Source organism: Ammodytes marinus (genome assembly GCF_949987685.1).
Source record: "Ammodytes marinus genome assembly, chromosome: 4".
Taxonomy (NCBI): Eukaryota; Metazoa; Chordata; class Actinopteri; order Uranoscopiformes; family Ammodytidae; genus Ammodytes; species Ammodytes marinus.
Genome location: NC_137233.1, coordinates 12,282,883 through 12,308,226, shown reverse-complemented (window position 1 = coordinate 12,308,226; position 25,344 = coordinate 12,282,883). Strand labels below are relative to the sequence as shown.

The window sequence follows — 25,344 nt, the reverse complement described above, 5'->3', positions numbered from 1 at the left end:
TGCCCGGTATGCCAGATGGCCAGTCCACCCCTGCACATAGACATAGTTATGCATTACCTATGATATAAGTTGTTTAAGTAACTACCACATATATATGCATTACATACTACATACGCTTTTAATTTTTAGTAACTACTACATAGATATGCATTACCAACTACATAGAATTTTTTAGTAACTAGGGCCTACTACAAAGGTAGGCATTAGCCTACCTACTACATATTTTTTAGTAACTACTACAAAGATATGCATTACCTTCTACATATGTTTACTTTTATTAACTAATACATATACATATGCATTATATATTTATATATATATAGGCCTATAGCCTATATCCCTCCTAATTGTTAATATATTTCCCAATAATTTCAAACACCCCTACAGTGGACCGTACCATATTAAACTTGCCGACGTTCGGCTCTACTTTGCCTCGCCCTCTAGTTGCAGACGGCTAGTAGTCAGCCAGCCTCGTGTAGTGCAGAGAGTGTAGCTGGCCAAATGTAAGTTGTTAAAAAGCATCCCCTCTCAAAATTGATTTTTCTTCATCCGATAATCAACTCCTTTGGTGGGTATATTTGCATGCCTGACAGAAATTAAGACATGTCCACCATAAATAAATAAATACAGAAGGCACAAAATGGTATGTTTGAAACAATTTTTTTTTCTGGTGGAGTACCCCCAGGCATACCCGTCGCTATGGGCGGGCCATAGGGGGCCGGGCCCGCCCCCAGAAATGCTCGTGCCCCCCCCACTTGGGGCACAGATCTCTCAAAAAAAATTACTTTAATTTTTATTTTATACTATCATAGTAGCTAATTTTGGGTTGATAAATACTAATGTTGCATTCTTTATCATCAAAACATTTAAAATATAAATAAACAATGGTGTGATTTTGTTTTATTGATGGGAGTCTATCTACACTGCAACAGCCTATCACGGCCTTACTGAAAAGAAAGTAAGGCTACGTAGGCCTACGTAATACGTCAATGCAGCCGCTCAACAGTTACCGCGCATTTTGAAAGTGAAGCTGGATGAGTTTTCGCCGGCTTACTATTTCATTTCTAGTTCATCATAATCGATATTCGGTAATGGTTGAAAAGCCCACCAACAGTCTCCTCTGCCAAATCGGATCTCCAAACTGTTGTCACATAACAGACTACTACAAGCCGAAATTATGGACTTGTTCAGCGCGGTGACACTTCTGATTGCGTGAAGCCACAGTACTCTGCGCTCCTCCAGCCACGGCCATCGAGGCTGTGCCGGAGACTGACCCCGGACCGAACCCGGTCCAAGCAAGAGAAGACGCACAATTTACAAGAACCTCCGCGGATTTGCAGTTGAGGAAACAGTTGGTCCGTCACAAAGTGACATAGACGAAAAGACTGAGTTCAAGAGAGTATTTTACAGTGTTATTGATGCTGTGCAAGGAGAGATGGATGCGCGTTTTGGAGAGCGTAGTAGCGAGCTCATTGGCGCACTGGCTGGTTTGAACCCGGAGGCCGAAAGATATGTTGATGAGGAGGTTGAGCTCGGAGAAACGCCGCCTCCCGCTGTACTGATAGAAGGGACTGGAGAGAGCACAGCCCTGCCTCCACTCAAAGTAGGCTACCGTTTGTGTGTGTGTGTGTGTGTGTGTGTGTGTGTGTGTGTGTGTGTGTGTGTGTGTGTGTGTGTGTGTGTGTGTGTGTGTGTGTGTGTGTGTGTGTGTGTGTGTGTGTGTGTAATGGCAATGCATATCCCTCTGTTGACTGCTTTAAAATGCAATGTTTGAGATATGCGTCTGGTGCTATTTACTATCTATGGTCTGGTGTTAGGCTACATCTAATATGTTGAATAGTCAAGTGTTTTATGGATATTCATAACATTGCTTCTATGTAATGTAGGCCTATTGCTTTAAATTATGAGGACTGATGTTATAGGCTAGGCTACCGCTGTTGGTTAGTTTAACGTGATGATTACGTGCTGCGCGAATAGAGTATAGGACTATTAAAAATATACAATATACTGTAGGCTAAAAATAATTGTGCCCCCCTATGCATTTCATATGCCCCCCTTAAGACTGAGGTCTGGCGACGGGTCTGCCCCCAGGCCCCCACTTAAAAGGTGTTCTCCCCAACGTTGAAGTGAAACCTACGCCCTTGTGTGTATCTCCTGTATATTTAGTAACTACTAAATAGATCTGCATTACCTACCACATAATTGTTTTAGTAACTACTATATGCATTACCTACAACAAAGTTTTTTTTAGTAACTACTACATACTGTAAAAAAAACTATGTAGTAGGTAATGCATATGCAGTAGTTGCTACAATTTTGCGTACCTTATTGAAAAGTGTTACCTTTTATTTTAGCAACTTAGAAAAAACTTAACTTACAACTTAGTAAAAATTATGTAAAGAGTAGGCCTATAATTATACACATATCTACATTTCCAGTAATGGGACTTTAACAGTAGGCTAGGCTTCTTTTCAAAAAGTTCAGTTTTATACAATGTATAACCCCATAGAATTAAACTCATTATTGTTGATTTCTATTCTATTTGATAATCTGTTATGCCTCTCTCTTCCAATAACTATGTATCAAGCAAAAGAGATTATCGAAGTATCATTCATATCTTTTATCATTTTAAGACAATTTTACACAAAACAAGGAACAATCAAATGAAGGTCATTAATCAATTAACTTTTAACAGATTTGGATCACTCCATCTGGACAATGTCATGTGCTGCATATGCATTCATACATTTCTATGGGTAGAAACAAAATTATTTCACTTCATAATTCCCTTTCATTGTCTGCTTAAAGAAGGCACACATAGGCAGCAAACATTGATCAACAATCAAACAATATACACAGTCATAGAATGACAGTTATTGTAACACTGTCTATAGTCTAGTATTAAATAAAGTTAAAGGAGTCAAACATAGCAGGCATATGTAAAGATTAAAGATATAATTATTGCATGAAGTGATTCAAACAAATGTTTAGCCAGTATGTTCACATGGGAAAAAAGGCAAGAAATGACTAACAAGCAATGTGGTGTTTTTTTTGTAACAACACACCCAAATAAAAAGACAAAACTCAATTGAGTATTATAATTTCCTTCAGAACAAAAATTCTAAAGAAAATAAATAACACCACAGAACACACAAAGGATAATGGCTTATGATATGATAAGAATCACAACGACAGATTGTTTGTATGGCTGGGTTTGTTTTTATAAAAATACTTCTACAGCATCTACTTTATAACATGTTATATTCGCATTAGGGAAAACAGTTTTCATCATGCTAATGCATAACTAGTAACATTCAGCCTACACAGAGGTGCTAATTATATCAATATATTTAAAGTTCAGTGAGGCTATGTACATGATAAGTTGCTAGTTCTGAAATATGTTGAGTTATTTCGGTTGATTGATTGATTTTTGCAAACATGCAGAAATGTTTATAAGACTTCTAGTTCAAAGCCTCAGCAGAGCTAATTTAAGAGACAAATACAACCAGTAAATTACCTCACTGCTCTTTGACTTCTTACTGTATGCAACCCGTCAATCATTTTCAAAAATGTGTGGTTAAAAAAAAAAAAAAACGTTTTTGTGTGCCATCTGATTCATGACTGAACCCGGAACTTTTTTTTGCCCATATTGTGCCACGAAGAACGAGGCCTTCTTCTTCACTCAGAAGCGGACACAGCCACTAGTTTCGTCAGGGCTGTCATAGTCGATTCCTTCGCACAGGGAGTCCTTCAAGAAAAAGAAAATGTCACTGACATTCACTAATAAATGCCAAAAAGCAGCAAATCCTATTTGAGGAAACTAATAGCCTCCCAGGGGCCCTGGAGTCTTATGTTCCTATTTGACAAATTAGGTCATCATGTGAAGTGTGCTAATAACAGCCACATCAGTGAATACTCTTCCTCAGCACATTCTCAAGAAGTGATTAATTGTTAATCACAATATGACCCTATGTATAATTGGCTCCATTCATAATCAAATACACTTCACTTCAAACAATATCAAGGAAATCAATCCTCAAATACCAATAGATTTTCAGATTTTAATATATGTACAGTTGCTACATTATTTTCACATTTTAAAATATGTGTAAGTGTCAAACAAATACATTCAAAGAGTTGTATTGCAGTCAATTTCATTGGTGTAATAGTGTTCTTGATAAGGCCACTGAAATGAACAAAGCCTACAGCTTTCTTTCTCATTAAAGTGCAAAGGTTATTTAGGGTTCGACACACCCAAAGATTGAAAACCATTAAAAAAAAAAAACACTGTGCCAACATATAGACATGGGTTACACAATGATATGAGTTGAATTATGGGAAAGAACATGAAGGTCTGGCAACATGTACCGAGTCTCCAAAAATACTCACAGACAACCGATTCCTATCCGAGGCTGTAAGACAGGTTCGAAGAAAGCGGAGAAAGAGAGAGAGAGAGAGATAGAAATGTGGAGAAGGGCTGAAGCACTGTACGCACATAGAAAGTCCAACAAATACACAACACGTACAAATATGAATATGCATTTTTAAATCAAATGTTTCTCAAATTGAGTTTTAAAAATGACATCATCACTGTAGTTTAAAAAAGTAACGTTGAGCTAATATATTGTGTACATTTTTTGATTTGTACTAAATGTCCTTGATGTGTGTGTGTCTTCTGTATCCCATTATAGGCCAACTCATGAGGAGCTCTCCTCAGCAAAAAGTATGCATGCTGTTGTGCATATTCAGCCCAGTGGTGGAGGAGCAGAGGGTCATGCAAGACAACACATTCAACTTTCGAAACAGACAAACACAACCTTAACAGAAGAGAGCAACCCAATCAAGATCCAAAAACATGCCCTGAGAGAGAAAGATATATACAGTATATATATATAGAGAGAGAATGATGGATTCCGTGTTTGCCATTTTCAACACAGACACCAACTCATCGAGAGGATCCGGGACTGAGGCGAGGGAATGCCAAACACAGGGTTACAACGGTGGTGGTGGTGGTGGTGGGGGGAGGTGACTGAATACATTTAAATACGGTGACTCATTTAGAGGGGGATTCTGAAACCCTGGCACTAACTTGGCTTTGCTGCTCGTCTGGCATCAGAGCTGACGGGGTGGGGGCGAGCGGGAGCCAGGGCTGGTTGCCCGCGCTGTAGAGCCTGGGACGCTTGACCTGGTCGTGACTGGACAAGGGAGTGTAACTATTCCTCCGATGTGTGAGAGCACACTCCCTCTGGATTGGATCCTGGCGGGAGATTAAATAACCGCAATATTAAAAGGAAAATGGTCGGGGAAGCTAGTGATACAACCACATGGGGGACACTTTTACGGGACACACACAGCCAAGCAAACTAGCGGTGTGCTCTCCACACAGATCCACAGTGACAGGTAAGGGACATATGACATGTTTCTTTTGTCATTTCCCTACACACCACACACCACAAAACATTAGTCAGTACATCTCTGATTGCACATGACAGACAGAAGAACCCCTGCGGCTACTGAGATAGCAAACCTTGTAAAAGGGGAAACAAATACTTTGAAATGGGGCTCAGACACTGCAAGCTTTCACAGAGCATACGTACGTACATCAGTAGAAAAGCCAAGCAAGGTAGCATTTTCAGCCATCGCTTCCATCAAGGTAAAATAATACCAAATTAACAATGATTAGCTCACAGCTCAAGCCATACTGATTAACTAGGTCATGGAAGCAAAGCCTCACAACAGGCAGACACAACAAACAATACAAAGAGCATGTTTGACTTTGGGTTAGATGTTGAGATTTGCTGAAACATATATAATTATTACTGTGTGAGTAAACAATAAAGAGATATTTTGCATTATCAGCATTTGAGGCTTTAATGTAACAAGGCCAAATGCACATTGATGCAACAATGTGATTCTTCAGCCGCATTCAGAGAGACTTACAAGAGGCCGGTCTCGATGCGTGTTTACCGCCTCCACATTAAGATAAAACATTTCCACTTTGCAACCTGGAAAAAATGAAATACAGTAAAATAAAACATGCATATTATGAGGGAAAAAAATTGGCCTAACCAAGTAACACCGAGATCATTTTCTAAGAGAAGGAGACTAACCATATGCAACAGGAGTTAACTTGAGCACTGTGTGGAGCGGACATTTCATGTACGGTAGATCTTCTATGGGACACAAAGGAGAGAATACAACATCTGCTGGTGGGATATATGTTCATATGTACGTGTAGGAATTATTTCCGTTTATCCGACCTGCACTCTTGTCCAGAAAGTAAGCTAGCAGACAGCGCATCACGGCTTGGTGGCAGACCACCAGCACGTTGCCCTGCCTCTCCAACTCCATGATAACTGGCTCCAGGCGTTGAACAAGGTCTTGGTAGGACTGGAGGAAGAGAAGAGAATACGATTAGAGAAGAGATTATTTCAACTCACTGCAGAAGGCCATGTATTAAACAGGTTTAAAGTCATCTATAACGTTTCAAAACCTCTAGAGGTGCTACGTATCTGACTAAACCATTGATTTCCACAGCAGATATTCTGACTTCTTCATCGTGGGAAAGGCACAGGTTACAGTAATAACTACTAAGCCAGTAAGAGATAGCATGCATGATACCAGGACACCTCAAATAAAGCAACTAAAAGCAATTAAGCCATGATTATTTACATAGGAATTCAGTTGACAGAACCAAAAGTGTGGGAGTGTGTTGGGTCACCTCTCCTCCCGGATAGCGATAGTGGTACTTGTCCTGGTCCCTCAACTCAAACTCCTCTGGGAAGGTGTTCTGGATCATCTCATAACTCATCTCCTCACACACACCCTGGACAGGGACAACAGAGCATTTGTGATTTAATAATAATGTGAATGATGCACATGCAAAAATAGTCAAAATGGAAGCCCTGTCACAGCACACAATTAAAAAAAAAAGATTTGAAAAATGGTCTATGGTCTCCAAAATAACTCAAATAGGAACACAAAGGATGAAGTGCACTCATACACGTAACAAAACAAGAAAACACACTCATGTATGGTCTATATAAATCCTAAACCTGTCACCATGGCTTTAGGCTCAGCTTGTCCATTGTTTGTTTTTCACAATAAATAAGTATATGTGTTACATGTGTTAAGGGATTCTAACATGTTTCACAGCCATTTTAAGGGTTTTAAGAATATACGTATAATTAAACTATCATGACTCCCAATTATTTTGGCCAGAATAATCTTGACATGAACTTTTCCTTTTGTCCCATGCCTATTACTTACTGTTGGGAAGCCCCCCTCGTCCCCACCAACCGCTATTCTAAAATGTCTCAGGAAAAATATACAGTATATTCTTTGGTCTGTGTGAACCAGAGCTCCATGACATGAATCCGACAAAGTACTGACAGCATCTATCTCGTTGAGTATCTTCCACTGTTCATAAGGGACAGCCAGCTCCTCCGCAGTCTGGATGGTTCTTCTCAGTTGGCTCGTCCACACCTTCAAATCCGACAGCTGGTGCTCCTCAATGAAATTTCGAAGGGCATGGGCGAACTGAGAGAGAGAGAGAGAGAGATATAGACAGGGAAGTTTCCAATTCTCCATCTGTTTATCATCTACCCATCATTCATTTAGTTAAATAAGAGTATTTCTGCTTTATTTGATCCACATTGAGTGGATGTAAACAAGAAAATGGGGTAATGGATATGATAAAGGTCATTACCCGGAATGTTCGAAATATTGCAATTAAGTGCACCTTATCCCACTGAGCCATCTTCTCCCTGAGATAAGCTTTGTGATTGTGTTTTCAGAAGACACCAGTTTTAACAGTTCATAAAAGCTAGGATTATGAAAGATGGCCTTTGGAAAAATCGCACCTGTTTCCCACCAGGAGAGAGCTCAGAGTCTCCTCCGATGCGGCCTTCGACGTTGTGGTCGCTCTCTCCGTGCCGACACAGGTAGATGGAGTGAGAGTGCACGGCGATGTTCATGAGGTAGTAGACAATCTTGCTCTGGATGTAGTCTTGAACCCGGTTCACCAGAAAACGCCGGCCCACATTAATCACTTTGATGAAAGACAAGTCCCTGCAGGTGGTGCCAGAGAATAATGTAGCTGAAGCACACAGTTGTTAAATGTCACCATCTAGTGTTCATTTATCTGAACTGCAACCGTTAATAATATAAAAGATGCCAATACATTTTACAAATAATACCCCAAATTAATATTTACATGAATACATTTAAAAAAAAATGTAAACAGTAAATAATGTCCTGAAGGATTTGATCTTACTTGTCGTAATCGTCAGGATCTAACGGTTGGTATGTAACCTTGTAGCACTCGATTCGTTTGAGGAAGTCGTCCATTACTCTCTCCCTGTGTCTCTCGGGGTAGTCTGGACTGGACACTTTCACTTCCTGTGGTAGGTATTCAAGCACGGTAGCTTCTTGCATATCAACGTAGACAGTGTGAATATTAATAGATTGCCCGATCAACCCAGACATAAGTTACAAATGGTGACATACCAGAATGTTAGCAGCAATGACCTCTGGGTCGTCACACACCGACTCCACAAAGAACACCTGTTGGAAAGGGGGCAGCTCAGAGCGTGGACAAGTATGAATAGCTTCCTCAAGCCACAAGACACCATCGGCCAGTTTTGTTGTTAACAAACAGAGTTAAGTTTACATTCATTGTTTTATAAAATAAATGTTGTGTATTCTAGACACTATTTGGGATTTTTTCCTGATTCTAAATCTCCTAATTGAGGGTCTAAGGACAGAGGGTGTCATGTGTTGTACAGAGTTTTAAGCACCCTGAATCGAATTGTTATTTGTGATACATAAGGCTACATAAATACATTCGATTACAAATCGAGAACATTCTTCATCATAAAACATTTGCCAACCAGATTTTTCTTTCTTATAAAAAATATTTAGAAACATATAGCTACTGCTTTTTTTTTTTTTTTTTTTCACAGTAATGCACCAAGAAATATCACAACACACCTGGAAATGCCGTCAATAGTTTAAACCAAATCAGCCGATGATAAAATGCAAACTTGCATGTTTGCTGATGGTATTACTCCTTTTCTACTTCAATTTAACGTTCTATTATCTTCTAGCCACAGTGTGCATGTTAAAATATTAAAGTCCAATTTCTACCAAATCCCAGGAGAAAAAAGATTAAATAATTTCAAAAAACTGAACACAATAAGCCAATTCTACCTTAAATGCATTCTCCTTCCCAAAAGCCAGAATGAGGTCTCGCCGTTCACGTGTTGTGTTTGTTGCATCAAACACCTAAAAAGGAAAAAAAGAAAAACAAAGAAAAGAATTCCCATTAATAACGTGGGTGTTTTTTTTATTGGTGCAATGTGTATAGGACAGTTTAGGATAATAGTTGTCTTCATGCCAGAAGTTTTTTTGTTCCGGATATTTTTTAAAGCTTTAGGGAATTGGAAAAACTGACATCCAGGCAGAGAGGCAGATATACATGACTCACCGCGATCTGACCTCCCTCCTTCGTCAGGTACGAACGCACATCCTTCAGAGCTACAAGAGCACACTGCCTGTAGGAGAGAGAGAGGTAAAAACATGGAAAGAGCCTCACTATGCTCTCATTCACTGACAGTCATTGAAATGTACATTACATGCGTGATGTGTATGCTTCGTATAAAGGATAATGTCCGAAAACTAGGACTGTAACGATATGTGTATCGAACCGAGAATGCTACACAGTGTCACGATCCAGCATCGCGGTGTGAGAAGGCAGAATCGCGTTTTTTTTTTTTTTTTTTTTCGTACGTTTTTGTATCGTTACAGCCCTCCCAAAAACATTACTAGTATTTTAGTCTAGGTATCTTGTAGATCTTGAATTTCAGTGCTTTTCTATATGTGATTTTTCTCATTTTAGTTAGGATAGAGTCATATCTTATTTTTTCTGTTTTTCCTAAGGGATGTCCTCGGGTTCTTCATTATCCTAAATGACATTCAATTAAAAGATCACCAACATGGTAACCATGGAGGAAATGTTGGTTTTAATGACATTTCTGCTGTGAAACTGAGCTGTTGAATCAACATTGTCTTGGTTACAACCTTTAATATACCATAGACCTAAGCATGCAGTTTTCATTTGGACTATTAGTATTCTTGGCGGGCAGTTGTGTGGGTTTCACAGAACAGAAATAACACTATTTTGTCCTATTGAGTTAAAGAAACAATTTGATACTTTATGAAATTCAATTATTTGTTTTTCTTGGCGAGAGCTACACAAGAATATCAATATGACTCACACATTTGCAGGATGAATATGAAGCTACAGCGGGGGGACAGTTATCTAAGCCAACAGATATGAGAGTGATACATCATTCTTCTGATTTAATTCTCTGCCAGAAAGCAATTTACCAAAATGTCAAACTGCTATTTTAACTCATGGGGACAATTTAGATTTGGAACAATCTAATGCTGTTTTGTTCAGGTATAATCTCTTCCATCTGGCCACGGCTTCTTATTCAACTCAAGGGTTAGATGATAAGAAAACCAGAGAGCAAGATATGGATCTCTTTATTTAACCCCACTCAGTTTACCGCTTTCATAAGCAAAACGACAAAATGTCAGTTTTATTCACTGTTTGACCCAGGTTGGACACCCATGCGACACCCAGGAGGGCTGGTGGCAGCTTCAGAGTGACAGCAGCAGCTTGTTTAATATCTAGGTCACTATTTAGCTCAGGGATGCTGTCAGGGGCCTGTCACAGTTTTATGATCGCCATGAACTAAAAAAAATCCCATTTCAACTAATACCACTGGATAGGCCCATGAGGGAAAGAAGACCCTTATATTCTTTATTTGTTTTTTAATTTTATTTTTATCATCAGCAGTGATTAGTATCTTATTGTTAAACAAATGAACCACATGCGTTAAGTGGTGGTACTTTTTAATTTGTTGTGTCTGTGTGTACACATTAACTATAGACAAGTGGCAGTTTAATGTGACATTAACACTGAGCTGAGCCCAAGTGAATATCGCCTGCTAGCCCCAAAAAACTGCTTAGTCACTGCAGCAGTGGAGGCTGCTGAATATCAAACAGACACATTTGGACTGGAAAGAAATGTGGTACTTAAGACAGTAGAGATGCTACAGCTTCCCTTAATGTTAGATAAATAATGATGTGAATGTCCTATGTCATGACTGCACCAGAGCAAATGATGGTGCAGTAAGTGGAACTTACTTCCTTATTTTCATTGCTTCTTCGTTGTCGTGTCGGAAAAAATCATAGGACTTGTAAGCTCTTACAGCTTCTCTGCGGTACACGCCTAAGTTAAACACTGTAAAAAGGAAGAAATTACAATAACACTCTTGCCATGCTTGTTTGAAGTCACCGGTGAAACAATTCCAGCTCATTTGTAGATCACAATATACAGTACAATTATGGTAAATGTTGCAGAGAAGAAGTTAAAAAAAAGATGTATATATCAGTGATGACTTGAAATATAACCTTAAATTAAAAGTTAAATGTACCTTTTGTGGGGACTCCGATCCAGTTGAGGTAACGTGTGAGTTTCTTTGACATGTAGGTCTTCCCTCTTGCAGGCAGGCCGATCATTACGATCACAGTTGGCGAATTGGTCATATAGGAAGCCCATGCTTCACAGGAGAGACAGATATATATTTGTCATTAAGCACATGAATAGAAAACCCCACACAGCTCTTTATGAAAATAATGTTCAAATCTACAATGTTAATCACCTGCATAATTAAAAGTAATAGAAAACGCTGCAAAAACAGGCACATTTCCTGTGTCAACTATGTAAAATACTGCGTCTAAAATGCTTTTTTGTTGCCAACCTCTCAAGATTAAGACAATCTAAGTAGGCCATGTGACTACTGGACAAAAATAATAGTCTCTTCAGACACAAAATGTGAACTGGGGTCAAAGGATATGAAGAGATTAAAAGAATAAACATCTGGGGCGAGAAATGCAATCTTAAAAGAAAAGTGGAAACCACAGAAGGAGTCTTGCACTTCTGTATGGAGCCGAAATGAAATGAGCTGCAAGGTCCCAGAGAGGTGATTCAATAAAACAACTTGTGAATTCACCCCAGCGTGAACAATGCAGGGTCTTGTGTCACTAGTATAGACCTGGGAGACTCTTAAAGCAGTCACGCAGAATAATCAGTTCAGATCTAATTGCGGGGAAACTTGGACTTTACTCACAGCATTTCTTCTCAGTCATTCTCAGGTCTGTTTTCTTGGCTTCTGCTGAGCTTGCAGAGCCATTGTCTGTCGGAGAGCTGGACATCATGGTGAGGTCTCAGGCCAGCATTGTCCCAGCACTGCTCTGAAACAGAGGAGCCAGGCGTAATAATGGAGAACTTTTAGTCTCTTGCATAACTGAGAGAACAGAATCTTCAGAATCAGAATCTGCTTTATTATTCCAGGTGCACTCAACATAGCCTACACAGTGGTCTGATGGTGCAACAATAAACATAAAAATAAACATAGGAAACATAAAAGCAAGTCAAATGATTTATAGAGAACATGTAGCCTACTGTACCATTTTTTTTTAACTTTAAAAAAGACACAACGCTATGGCTTTGATATATATGTTATGGTTTTATAGCATTATGTAACCCTGGCAACGTCAAAGGATGCAACCAAAAGGAGCAAAGTAAAGCAACCCGCTGCACATGAGGCAAGCAATTATTTCCTCTCAGTTGAACCTAAATCTGACATGAAATTGTATAACACATAGGCTAATTCAGACAGGATGCCGTTCCTCATATAGCATCATATTAATTTGCTAAATTATTTTATCTAGCCTATCTTATTACCTGGTCTATAGGCAAAAAAATGATGAATCGAGCCGGCCAGAATCGTCTCTGCGGAAGCCGCTAGACACCGTCCCAACACGGGGATATGCCGGACCGAGAGTCTGCGTCCGCCGGAGGAGCCAGTCTGGTCGGCCTGTCCTTGGTGCTGAGGTGGCTCCTCCGCTGACGACGGGTGTCCTTCCAAGCTGGAGCGGTGCCTCTACGTCAAACTTTTTTTTTTTAAACTTACCGTAACACTTATAATAGATCTATTAATACAAAGCCCACAGTACAAACTACGGAAGCCCGAAACGGACAGGGAATAATTAATTTGAGATCAAAATGTCAAAATGCTCATATTTTTGGTTTATTAGCCTAAGTAAAGGCTATGACGGCTATTACAGACAGGGAAAGCCTATTTCTGCATTTGTTTTTGTTTTACTTTATTGCGGAAGCCCTCAACTAAAGTCTTAAATTCACAAAACATAGGCTTCTAGGCTATTGACCATGATTTCAAATTCTCAAAAACTCTGTACAATTGAAATCCAGGACCATTTTTCTCGAGATAATGAAACCCTTATCTCAGCTAAACAACTTAACCCGTTATCACAGGAAAACTGACAAAATACAATATAAGATGATGTCATGTCCATTAGGGCTTCCATACTAAACATTTAAAGCCTCTGCAGGATTAGCTGCCAAAAAGTGGGCCAGTTTTTTACAGAGCTCCGCATGAATGTTATTTAATACACCCCAGCAACCTCAAAACTGTAACTTAATTTCTGCAGGTCTACAAAACAGATGTTTTATCAGCTTTCATACGATTACATTATGAACTAAATATAAACAGGCATTATTAACATTTCATGCACCACTTTACACTCAGTATCAGCCTGGTCCAACCAGACCATCGTACTTCATTTCATTTGTACAAAAGGGGAAAACGAAATTTGAGCGGAAGTCGGTAGGCGGGCGGAGCCAGGCTAACTCAGTATCACATGAAACTTTGAATGGATCAAATGGTTTTTTCAACACGTTCAGACAAAGATTAAACAGTAATTTGCCCTTGTCTTGTAGTTTTAACAGTACATGAAATTGAAGACAGGCAGGGACATTTGGCGCAAGAAGCATGATGCCAGATATCCGTGGATGAAATACATTTATTCATCTCTATCAAACATATTCTTTAAACATTACTAAACGCACTTTGCATAGACATTTTATTTAACAATGGTCCTCAATACAAAAAGGCAGATAGTGGTCAAAGAGTCTTGATTTACAGGTACCATTACAAGATTTAGTGACAAGACAGAACCCCGAATAAATAAAGCCCACTTACAATCACAATGGTTTCTCATTAAATAGTAAAAAAAGTTGAAATCAAAGTTGAGTCCTATGAAAGTTCATGTAATACACAATACAGCTATAATCACCCATTTTGATTTACTTGCTTGAAACAGCAAATGTTTTAGCTCGTTTTACATTTAATTGTACTAATTTACTGATGAGAGACATCAGCTAATAAGACTTAAACTATCTACAATATCCTCTGCATTTAACTTTAATTTCATTTTGTGTCCACACACAACTATACAACACTCAGTTGGAAATCTGGATGCCACAGAAGCCTGAAATGATCTTGGACATCAACTCACCGTTAAATGTACCCACATACCAAGGAACTTTGAAGGGCTCAAAGCTTAGGCATTGGGTTAGTGGCGTTTGCTGATGGAAACTGTGTGTGGCCACAGCAGCTGTGCCCCCAGTAATGGTGTCTGAGTGATTGTCAGAGCATCTTCTCAGGCTTGTAAATGACAGACGTTTGAGTGGGAAGGCACATACAACAAATACACAGTCAGTAGCTTTGCACTTGTTTTGTAGATGAGAGGCTGTTTGCAGCAAACAAAGGGAGATGCTGGCCTCCAGTGTCTGGCTGGTAGTGGTTTGCTGTTTTCACATTAATGCTTAATTTTCCAAAGCTGGAAATTAAGCAGAAGAAATAAAAAAGAACTGTCATTTCACAGAAATCATACAGAGAAACATCTTTATTAAGGGCACTTTGATGCCTGAAAGGCACTGACTACTATGTACTTTAGATTTGAAGATATTTGTAAGATATCTGTGTAAAATGCTACAATAAATGGAAAATGGCAAACTTGCATTTAAATGCCAGTCCGGCGTTTTATTATAGCAATTCCAAGTTGGTGTATTAACATGACGTTTGAGTTGAGTTTTAGCTTGTCGTCAAGCACCAGAAACACTGGATCCTACATTTTCCACGTTGCAACTGTTAAATATCCATCTTTGTATGATTTAAGCCCCAGCCAACCGTCCGTCTAGGGCCATATTAGACAACGTTGTTTTTGTGCACAGGCTGTATAGTGACGAGTAAACTGAACTTGATGGAGCGGCCCTTTAACAAACTTAAATTTAAAAAATGTAAACGTCCAGCGAAAAGACTCACTCTGATGTTGAAGCCAAACAGGTCGCTGACCACAGCAGACACAGCGGACAGGATGACCACTTTGGTGATGTTGTAGATCAGAGGGTTGACGGTCAGACCCAGCAGTCTGAACGGGATATCCAGCTCCTGGAGGAGGGCAGAGGGACAACAATGTTACTTGGACAAGACAACGTGGCTTACCATACCTTGAAGCTAGGAATGGGTGAATGAAAGGCCACGGTAAAAAATAGATCCACTGGACCTGTATTAGAAGTAAAGTGTTAAAAGGGATATCTTGAGGACATTTTAAGAATAGAAGGAGATCCAATTAGACAGTCTCTTCAGCTGGACTGGACCCGGGAACCTTGCAGCATCTTTACTCCCCCAAGACATGTGGGCACATGTTGTTGAACAATTTTAATTGACTTCTACCGACTATCAGTGGTGGGAAAAGCTATTGACAGTCATGACAAGCCTGGACAAGGAATCGTTTTAAATGTAATTCAAGAGGCACAGTATCGATGAATCATCATTATTAAAATACTTGGTTGAAGGGAAGATAATTGTAAAAACAAGTTTATTCATACTTCGATGTGATTAAAATGTTTAAAATAGAAGTGCGTATAATATTGTTTGTCTCCGTTGGTGCAATGCTGTATATCCAAAGCAAAATCACTACAAAAATAACAACTGTGTGATACATTTAAATTGAACAATTTCTTGTTCAACAGGAAAGCTGTTAAAAGAAAAAAGCTACATTTCTCTTACCTTCATCAGTTTTGTTGCTAGTTTCAAAACGTTGTTCACTATATTGAGTTGTTCTTTCTTATTGGGCTTTTTCTCCATCTTGAGATACAAATTGATCTGCAACCGAGAACAGTTTTACATTCTGTGAATTGTACAATTAAGACATAGGAAGTTCTTATTTAAACCTACAGTGAACGATGCTATCTTTGAATCAGCTGACTGTGCTGCTCCATGTGTTTTGCCGTCGCTGTTCTTACCTGTTCGGTGAGCAGCACTGAGGAGTTGCTGTATTTGCAGTTGGTCTCTGACCCCAGAGTGGCCAGGCGTAGCAGAAAGAGGATGAGGGAGGAGGCCCACACCATTAGCTCCCAGTTTGTCAGAGTCTCTAGGAATGTGTTGTGGCTGTGCAGAAGCTGAGAAAAGGAGGGGGGAAAAAAACAGTTTTTACACTGTACTTTGTTATGAAAATATGGATTACTCTTTATCAAGCAGAGCTTATGAAATGTTTCTGAGCTTCATGGCTTACGCTCAATTGGTTGATATCATTTGATGGCTACATGTTTTGTCTTTCTGTCATTTAATCTCCATGCAAGGCAGAGGCCCTTTGACCAGCGTTATTAAATGTGTGTTCTCTCAGCAGCTCTGATCGGTTCCATGCGGATATGACTGACCTGGGCACAAATGATGAATGAAATGGACAGCGCTAAGAGGAAGATAGTGGAGACAATGACGTCAACGGAGCGCTGCGGACCTCGTCTCTGCAAATGAACAGACAGGTCAACGTTACAAAGACAGACGAATCCATGACATTGACCATCCTGTGGAGAGAGACACATAGTATAAATTGACAAAAGAACGAGGGAGAGAATACAAACCCTGAGAAAAGAGCGCAGGGACAACCACATCTTTATGTTCTGGACTTTCTTCAGTCTGAAATGAGGGATCTCAGATTTCTTGGCCTTGCGAGCTGAAGTGAGGTGGCTGAAGTACTTGGCAAATAAGAGTCTCTGTAGGGGAAAACGTGGAACACACACTGTCAGAGATGCAGAGCACTAGACTGAATCTGTTTTCTTTAGATACCTTATATTCAATGGCCACTAGAGGGAACTAGTGTGCAAGTGTGAGTGAATAGAATGCACATTGATGGACACAGTAGAGCCAGTTTTTTAGGGATGTTGATTGACACTCATATTACTTCCCTTAGTAACGTTAAAAACATATTGGTAGTGGAAATGGAAAAAAAAAAATGTTGTGACTACTATTTCTTATTTTCTATTTGGGGTAGGAATGTTCTGACTTTCAGAACAGTTCCCATAATGCTTTGGAGGATGCAAATAGGAAGTATGTAGCTGATTTGGACAATATAAAGTCATGTCAAATTTGCCGTTAGAAGTCCCCATGAAGTTCCCAATGAATGCAGAGAGATTAAGTTATAAGGAACATATTTTCATTCATCTGAGATATTAATAACCTGCAAGTGGTACAAGAAGGATTCAATATTCAGTATTCAGATTTGATGGCATGACACTATGACTCCAAAATAAATAAACATGATTTTCAACGCAAATTGCATCCATTGGTTTAAAAAGGAAACAGTATAATGATAGGAAATTGAAAAACTCAGTATATTATTGTTATTATTACTTTCCCACAAGTGGAAGGGTACAACTGGATGAAATAAAGAGCAAAGAGAATGCTTCAAACCATACCAAAGTCACAGCTCACCTGTTTGTACGTTCTCTCTGCCACACACATCATGAAGAAGAACAGTCCTATGAGGCAGACTCTTTGCACCGTGGTGATGAAGAAGAATGTGTAGGTCTTTGCATCCATTGGCCCCACCGTCATTTCCATCAGCTGTGCCAGGGACAGAGAGCCCAGCCTCGACATGTCCAGACGCTGAGACAAACGGAAGGCAAAGGGAAGCAGCGCCAGGGTGGCGGTCATCAGCCCTCCGAACATGAGGTAAGCCACACCCTGCTCCACCAACTTCACCTGTGGACGAGAAACGAGACAGGGAGACATAAGAGACATATTGTTAAGCTTTGACTTGTTTTGCTATTGATTAAAAAAAACAGCCACTCAGTTTTTCTTGACAGTCTACCTGTTAATATGTTAAATGGACAGCCCCTGTGTGAGAGTTTACTAGTTATGAGTGTCTGACTGCTAAATGTTCAACATAGTGACCATATCACAGATTGACAAAAATGATTGTTAAGATGCCATAATCACCAAATGGTTATGTGCAACATTATTTAATCACTTAAGAGTGCTCTTCTTATAATACAAATATCTACTGTCACTTTTCAAAGCAGCATTGCAGTGCTACATACTGTATGTGACTATGTTTAATTACTGGACTTCATCACAGTCCAATAGGCTGGCTTTGAAGTCCCGTATTATGTGCCCTTTAAGGTTTCTGAGTCCAAGCTATATTTACCCACTGAAATTAGTTCCAATATAAAAGGGATAATGTGTACCCGCGTGAGGATGATCCCACTGATCTCCAATACTGACATGTCTGCTTTTTTACAGTCGCCCTGCTCCCATATTATGGCACTGACGCGGTCGTTGGATGGGTGACATGCCTGCAGCCAAGACATCTGGTTCTGGAATGAAACACAGTGAATAACAGCTTACTGGAGGTTTCCAATGTGTAGAACAATGAAGTGTGGAGTTAACAAAGAGGCCACAATGGGATTTCGAATATGGTAAATGGTAAATGGACTTGACTTATATAGCGCCTTCTAGCCGATTTTCTCAGCCCCAAAGCGCTTTACATATCTTACCACATTCACCCATTCATACACACACTCATACACCGATGGCAGTAGCTGCCATCGGTGTATGAGTGTATCGGTGGGTCCCTGGCTTAACACACCAGTTTACAGAGCTCATGCGGTGTTTTAACACCAGATTTTCTTTTCAGCGCACACACACTCACACACACAGTACGGACAAGTAGCGGATAGTGAAGAGAAATTCACTTATTTTGACACAAGCGGTTTTTGAGAACAAGCACTCTCCAGAATTGCTGACAACACCTTTAATGAATGAAATGTACCCACCACATGCTTACTCTTTAAAGACAAAGTAAAGACACAAGCAGTTGAAGATTATTTGGCGGCCTTACTCCGGTTATTCCCTGATGCAGGCTCTCGTCATCACTGCTCAGAGTGGTGGTTTGTGGGAGCCCTATGCCGGCGTTGTACCTCCCGTTGGCCTCACTGTCGCTGCTTCCTGTGGAGGCGGAGTCAGGCCCTTGGAGAAGCTCCTCCCACATGGTGTCATCGGTGTCGGAGGTGGGGCGAGAGCTCACGTTGGGCCTGAGGCGATCTACCTCCAGATGGTTCGCTTGGACCAAAGACCCACTTGCTTCCTGTAGACAACACGGTGGGTAAATGTTTTTAGTTGCAGCGGTGTTCAACCTTGCTCCACACAGACTATGCCTGCATTCCCACATCTCAGTTTGTGAAAGAGTTTCTTCAATCAAGCTCAATCTCAAATGCTTGCTCTATATTAGTAACACACCACTCCCAATTAAAATACACATTACACACATCTAACACACATTGTAACAATATGTTTCACCTGAGATCTTACGGCGGGTTTGGGGTTAACCTTGAGATTTCTCTTCCTGACAGAGGACACTGTTGCAGAAGGGGGCCGGGGTGAAGCCGGGTGTTCGTCTTGATCGGGTATCGGACGAACCACTTCCACTGGCTGTAGCTCCTCCTCTTCCTCACTGGAGAGCTCGTCAGACGCCCCGAATCCTGACTTTCTTTTGTTCTGTGGGAGAAAATAAAGACACACATACATTATATTTAAGTTTTCAAAATCGTCAATGAATTTGTCAAATGCCAATGCCTATACTACCATGGCTTTATATAAAGCAACGCTCACACATCTCATTTGGGTTTTAGTTGTCCCATGTTTAGATATCATGTCAAAACTTTAAATGCTTTTTCCAAAGTTGGTGTTTTAAGTTTTCCGGTAGTAGAAACAAATGTACACAGTGATACATATTCATAAAAATAGTACGCATTACACCAATGTATTTGTCATTATACCAAGAAGCTGCTGAATTAACGCCTTATTAAAGTTGTAGTGGAATTACAGGCCTAATATATCTGAATATAATTCTGTATTTCATATTGGTTACAATATATATTTTTAGGTTAAAAGTTTGTACTAAAGATACAGCTTTATCTTGACTATATTGGTGCCATTTGTCTGCTGTATGGACCCTTATTCAGGTAAGAACTTGCCTTTCTACGAATATTGAGACAAACAATCAAAAATCTTTTTAAAATATATGAAAGATAAGTTGTACATCAACCTTTGCAAGAGGCCGAATACCAAACTACTTTTACTACACAGCCAACCTGTATCATTCACTGCAAGTAATAAGAATAGTGAGATTAGTGGCCGTACCCTTCTCTCTTCGACCCTGTGTAATCGCTGGCTTTCTTCGAGCTGCCAGGGTCCCTGCTGCTCTGTGTCATCGCTGTCATTCTTTTCTTCACTTTTTTTCGGCCCTCTACCTTTCCTTGGCCTGAAGGAGGCAGGATCAAATGAACCGTCAGGGACAGGAAATTGTAGATACAGCAGGCGATAAAAAAAAAGAAAAGAGGTGCGAGTGTGTTGGTAAAGGCAAACAAATGTGTGGTGCCTAACAATGAGAAAAGCCCACCTCCTCCTGCGCGCGGGGCTGGTGCTGCAGCTGGCAGCTGGACTGCTGGAGGGCCACCTGCTGGACTCGGTGGACACAATCTGGCAGTGCACGGTCCCCAGCAGCAGCATCAGACACATGGGCCCAAACACATCGCTGGCACTCGCCCCGGGGACCTCCAAATACAGCACCACTGCCGCCACTGAGGGGAGCAAGACATTGGCAACAGCAAACAAAACGGTTCTCATCGGGGAGCCATTAGAGCAGATTTGATGCTTACTAATGAGGTCTTTCTGTGTTGTGCAGGTGTGATGGGTAACACCTTTAGTGTAATTGAAAGTAAACTGTGAAAAAGGGAGAAACTGAATTGACTACATTTCAAAAGCCTTGTACTGTATACACTGTATGTCCTTTAAAGGCAGCAATTTTGGAGAACACTTCAGTGAATATCTCCTCACAATCTGCTACCTGTACGTACTGTGTGTGTGCTGAAAAACATCCACCGTTAATACACAGCTTAGGCTATGTGAACTGGTATGTAAACAAAGTGTAAGTAAACAAAGGGGGCCCACCTTGGCTAGCAACATTCCTGAATATGCATACATTCTAGACAACACAGTATGAGTCAGATAAGAATGTGTACTCTGTTACTTGCACCTGGTTTTTGTCATTATGTAAAAGTTTGAATTCATTTTAAAATTCATGGGCAGTTTTCTGAGCAACTCCCGGTATGGATAGAATAGATCCGATAATTCTGAGCTAACCTTGCATGAAGTACAGCACGAGGATACATGAGGAGACACACTTGGAGGTCACCTGGATCCACCACTGGAAGAAGAAGGGGAATAGCAGCACTCTGACCAGACCTTTCCTAGTCAGAGCGGCCCAGGGACTATCTGGTTTGGCTTTGCTGAATGTTGAACCTGAAAGCAGGAACCAGAAAACACAGCTTGACAAACAATAGAATTAGTTTAGTATTAGTGTGGTATTTGCTAAAACGGGAGGCAGAACATGTTGTTGTCAGTGATTAGCTTTGTGTGTGCAGATGTTGTAGATGTGTATGTTATCAAACAAACAGGTGTAAAACTAGTCTTCACTGACCCCTCACCTCTTACTAAGTCGACATCGATGAGGTCTGATTTGATGCGACCCGTCTTCCTTGGTTTGCTGTCCAAGCCCTGGATTAATGCCAAGTGGTACTTTGAGAAATGTTGTGGTCATGGAAAATATAAATACACACAGAAGCATTTATTTCTTTACCCATATTGGTAGGTTACTTACATTTAGATCCGCCTGTGTCAGCGATTTCTCCCAGACTTGTTGATCATAGGCCCCGATCTGTAGCAACAACAGAACATTAGACATCCTTTTCCTTCAAATAAAGCACAACGTGCGGGGTTAGTTTACTAAGGATTTGCAGCCCTTATTTAAAGTAAGTGTGTCCATATAAACCTTACTTAGATTTTCCCAGTAAAAAGCAGAATTATTTGATACTGCATTTTTACGCTTATGGTGATTTTTTTTTTTATTTGTTCATTTGATAGGCACAGAGCATGTGAATGAACATCTGTGTAAAAATATAAGATGTAAACATTTTCTACCCATATGATCTTGTTTTTTACGGCAAGCAAATTAAGAGCCTTGTGAATATCATATACATTTAAGGAGATGAAAAAAACTCGAAAATAGATATTCATAAACTATTATAAATACAATTTTAAAAGGTGAAAGAGGGGACTCCTTAGTAAAGTATATAGTTCATTAGCAGAACACACTCTACCCTGTTGCTAACCTTTGTTTTAACCTTCTTTCTTTTGTCCAACCTTAATTGTTGTGTGCCCAGACATGCACAAGGTAAAAAGGAAAACACTGGTATTGACTATAAAGATGTTTTTTATTGATCAGTGAGCAGTGTTCCTGTCGGTGAATGAACTAGATTAAATGTAAGCCTTGACATTAGAACAACAGATCTGCTATAACTATGCTGTGTCTTACCTTCTCTTGATACCATGCTATTCTGGCCATTGTCATCAGATACTGGAACCAGTTTAAATCGGAGTCAGGTCATTTCACAAAGAGAACAGGAAGCAGAGAGGACTGGGCAGAGATCCAGATTTGTTCACTGAACAACAACAACAAAAAAAGGGTGGACACATTGAACCTGACATAAAAGCAGCACAATGAAAAACAACGATTAATACAAAGATTAAGAAGAAAATCACGTATAAAAGTTATGAAATAAGCTCTACACGTTAAACCACATAGGTCAGGGTTCCTACAGCTTAAAGTTACATTAAGTTAGACTTTTAAATACTTTTTTTTAAATGCAACTCAAAATGAAACAAATTTTACAGAAAAAAAAAACTTTAGAGATAGAGGGCATCGATTACTCTGGATAAGGGACGATTTTTTAATAAAACATGACTTATTTGATCCAGTGAAAAAGTAAAAAAGAACCACATCGTCTAACAATATTGCCTGGTGTGATCTACTTCATGTAATTCAAAATTGCACAACTAAAAAGCCAGAAATAATTAATATTGTGTCGATATCGGATAATATCATGCTGATCTGTGTGAGGCATTTCTAAACTATTTTTATAAAAACAACATCGAATTTTTAAACAGCAAAATGTGAGGGACATAATAACTATTTTAATCGTGTGTATGAGTGCAACCCAGATGGCAGACGTTTGAGGACGTATTGGATAAAGCCAGAACAGTTGGGATGTTATGAGGGAGATGGGGGAATGCAGGCATAGTCTGTGTGGAGCAAGGTTGAACACCGCTGCAACTAAAAACATTTACCCACCGTGTTGTCTACAGTTACAGCTACAGTAATGTTTTAACTCTTAAGTACTATAATAAGCAAGAGAGATTGCCTCTCTTCAGTCATTTTCTGCAGTCCTACTGTCATGACACGTTGATGATTGCTCTTGTTCGCAGGGGATTAAGATCTACTGAGAATTCGAACTTTGTGTCATCTAATTATTAATTAGCCTACAATCTCTCATCTGCACTAGACAAACTGATTTTAGCCTATTTCAGTTTCTACGACAAACGCAAGATTTTTTTTTAATGCCTAACTAAGGATCTCGTAGACACCCTGAATTTAAGGCCAAACATTCAGATTATTGGATTTTAGATTCGACAAGGAAACCCTCAAATATAGGCTAGAAGTTATGAAGCAAGCTGTTACCAAATACTCGTTAACTAACAATAGCTACCCGTTAACAAGAGAATAGAGATAGCTAACTTACCTGAAATCGTGCAGTATGTGTTGTTTTGGCACAAACTTGTAAACTATTTTATTAATCATCACAAACAGCTCGTTAAACACTTTGTCATCACTGTCTGGGTCGTTGTGTAATAACGTTTTGTTGTCAAAATGAGCTAACTGCTAGCGTCAACTGCCGTTTCTCGGTGCGATAAATAACCTGCAAATGTCGACATTTATCAATCGTCTTCTTCATACGCGTATGTGAAGTTATCGATAAACAGATTTCAGGTTATCTGTACTTCGCTAACTTCACTCTTGTTTAACGTTTGGCACTGTCTTCCGCTTCCCTTTTCCGGGGTTTGTTGTGCTACAGTGGAGTTAGTTCATCCCTAAGTAATGTCTCTCAGGAGCAGGTTACGCTCACTCATTCCGCCTCTGGTGTCATTTTCCGTAGGTAAACTTGACAATACAATACAATACACCGCAACCGTCGCTTTTCCACTAGCAATAATCCATTAATTCTTATATGAACAAATACACTAGACTGATGGAGCTTGTCACGTAATGGAAAAGGGAGAGATCCGCCTGACAGTCTATACTACGGACAACGTAATATCCACGCATACTTTGCCCTGACGCATAGATATACCTTATACCAGGGGTCTCCAAACTTTTTTCACTGAGGGCCACATACAGAAAAATCTACGAAGGGCCGGGCCACTTTGCAAAAATAACACATTTATCAGGACATGTAGCTGCTCTGATGTTTAGTTTCATAGTGTCTTCGTAAATTGTAATCCTTCTTCACGGCAACACTTTCCTTGCACATTAAACAGACACATTCCCCCTCTTGTTTATATGCCAATGATACACCCAGTGTTTTCTGCCTTTGCGTCTAATGTCCAGCAGGGTGAAAATAGTATCCAGCCGAGGTCCCAACCCTCCTAGGGGGGTCCGGGGGTATGCCCCCCCGGGAGATTTTTAAAAGTTTTTAAAGCGAAATGCATGAATCTGGTGCACTTTGAGAGGGAAATTAAGAGGCTAAATCTGAAGAATTTTGAATGGAAAAAAAAATGGAGACACTGTGTCAGATGAATTAGAAGCTATTGGAGAAGGACGCATAGATTTTCCATAATAATATTAATTTAAAATAAAATATTATGCAGGGTCCTCTGGGATGGGCTTGTTGCTCATTTTCTTTTATGGGACATATTTCTCTGTAATATAATGAGTGCATTTAAATTATTTAAAAATTAAAAGCGCCATATTACATTATATTTTAAAAATGTGCCACGGGCCAATCAATCAGTGTTTGACACCCCTGCACTAGTGGGTTAACTAAGAAATGCAAAAAAAAAAAAAAAATTCAAAGGGCCATATTACATTATATTTCTAAAATCGGCCGCGGGCCAATAAAAAGCGGGCGGGCCGTAGTTTGGGGACCCCTGCCTTATACCATCTATGAGA

General features: G+C 39.8%; 2 protein-coding genes across 4 annotated transcripts; both read right to left on the bottom strand.

Annotated features, from left to right (window-relative positions):
• Positions 1–3,682: 3,682 nt before the first annotated feature.
• Positions 3,683–12,857, bottom strand: pfkfb2b (6-phosphofructo-2-kinase/fructose-2,6-biphosphatase 2b; the record flags this gene model as incomplete). The annotated part of the gene is made up of 16 exons (XM_080026532.1): positions 12,818–12,857; positions 12,201–12,324; positions 11,505–11,630; positions 11,215–11,311; positions 9,488–9,554; positions 9,211–9,285; positions 8,509–8,565; positions 8,276–8,400; positions 7,863–8,070; positions 7,393–7,539; positions 6,722–6,826; positions 6,261–6,390; positions 6,111–6,173; positions 5,941–6,005; positions 5,090–5,257; positions 3,683–3,748 (listed from the first exon to the last, which is right to left on the bottom strand). Exons 2-16 carry the CDS (start codon positions 12,286–12,288, stop codon positions 3,683–3,685), a joined length of 1,587 nt encoding a protein of 528 aa, XP_079882658.1. The 5' UTR covers positions 12,289–12,324; positions 12,818–12,857.
• A 636-nt stretch (positions 12,858–13,493) lies between these two features.
• On the bottom strand, positions 13,494–24,200 carry phtf1 (putative homeodomain transcription factor 1). Of its 3 annotated transcripts, none has more exons than XM_080026529.1 (17): positions 23,918–24,200; positions 22,654–22,780; positions 21,940–21,996; positions 21,767–21,836; positions 21,423–21,581; positions 20,680–20,860; positions 20,421–20,541; positions 19,608–19,775; positions 19,120–19,365; positions 18,467–18,595; positions 17,712–17,981; positions 16,862–16,993; positions 16,658–16,744; positions 16,244–16,399; positions 16,008–16,103; positions 15,261–15,386; positions 13,494–14,775 (listed from the first exon to the last, which is right to left on the bottom strand). In XM_080026529.1, the coding sequence occupies exons 2-17, from the start codon at positions 22,687–22,689 to the stop codon at positions 14,755–14,757; spliced, it is 2,055 nt and encodes a 684-aa protein (XP_079882655.1). In that variant the 5' UTR covers positions 22,690–22,780; positions 23,918–24,200; the 3' UTR covers positions 13,494–14,754. The 3 variants fall into 3 exon arrangements, with proteins under 3 accessions (XP_079882655.1, XP_079882654.1, XP_079882656.1); XM_080026528.1 differs by having other exon boundaries at positions 13,496–14,775; positions 19,578–19,775; XM_080026530.1 differs by lacking the exons at positions 21,767–21,836; positions 21,940–21,996; positions 22,654–22,780; positions 23,918–24,200 and having other exon boundaries at positions 13,496–14,775; positions 19,578–19,775; positions 20,680–21,002; positions 21,423–21,530.
• Between the last annotated feature and the right edge of the window lie 1,144 nt (positions 24,201–25,344).

What these genes read in the sequence shown, in the direction of transcription:
- phtf1 (XM_080026528.1), bottom strand. Translation starts at nt 22,689, where the DNA reads ATGACAATGGCCAGAATAGCATGGTATCAAGAGAAG. An exon ending in TGCATCAGGGAATAACCGGA is followed by an intron (nt 18,596 to 19,119) that starts GTAAGGCCGCCA and finishes GTTTCATTCCAG; the next exon opens with AACCAGATGTCTTGGCTGCA. An exon ending in GTGGGATCATCCTCACGCGG is followed by an intron (nt 17,982 to 18,466) that starts GTACACATTATC and finishes TCTCGTCCACAG; the next exon opens with GTGAAGTTGGTGGAGCAGGG.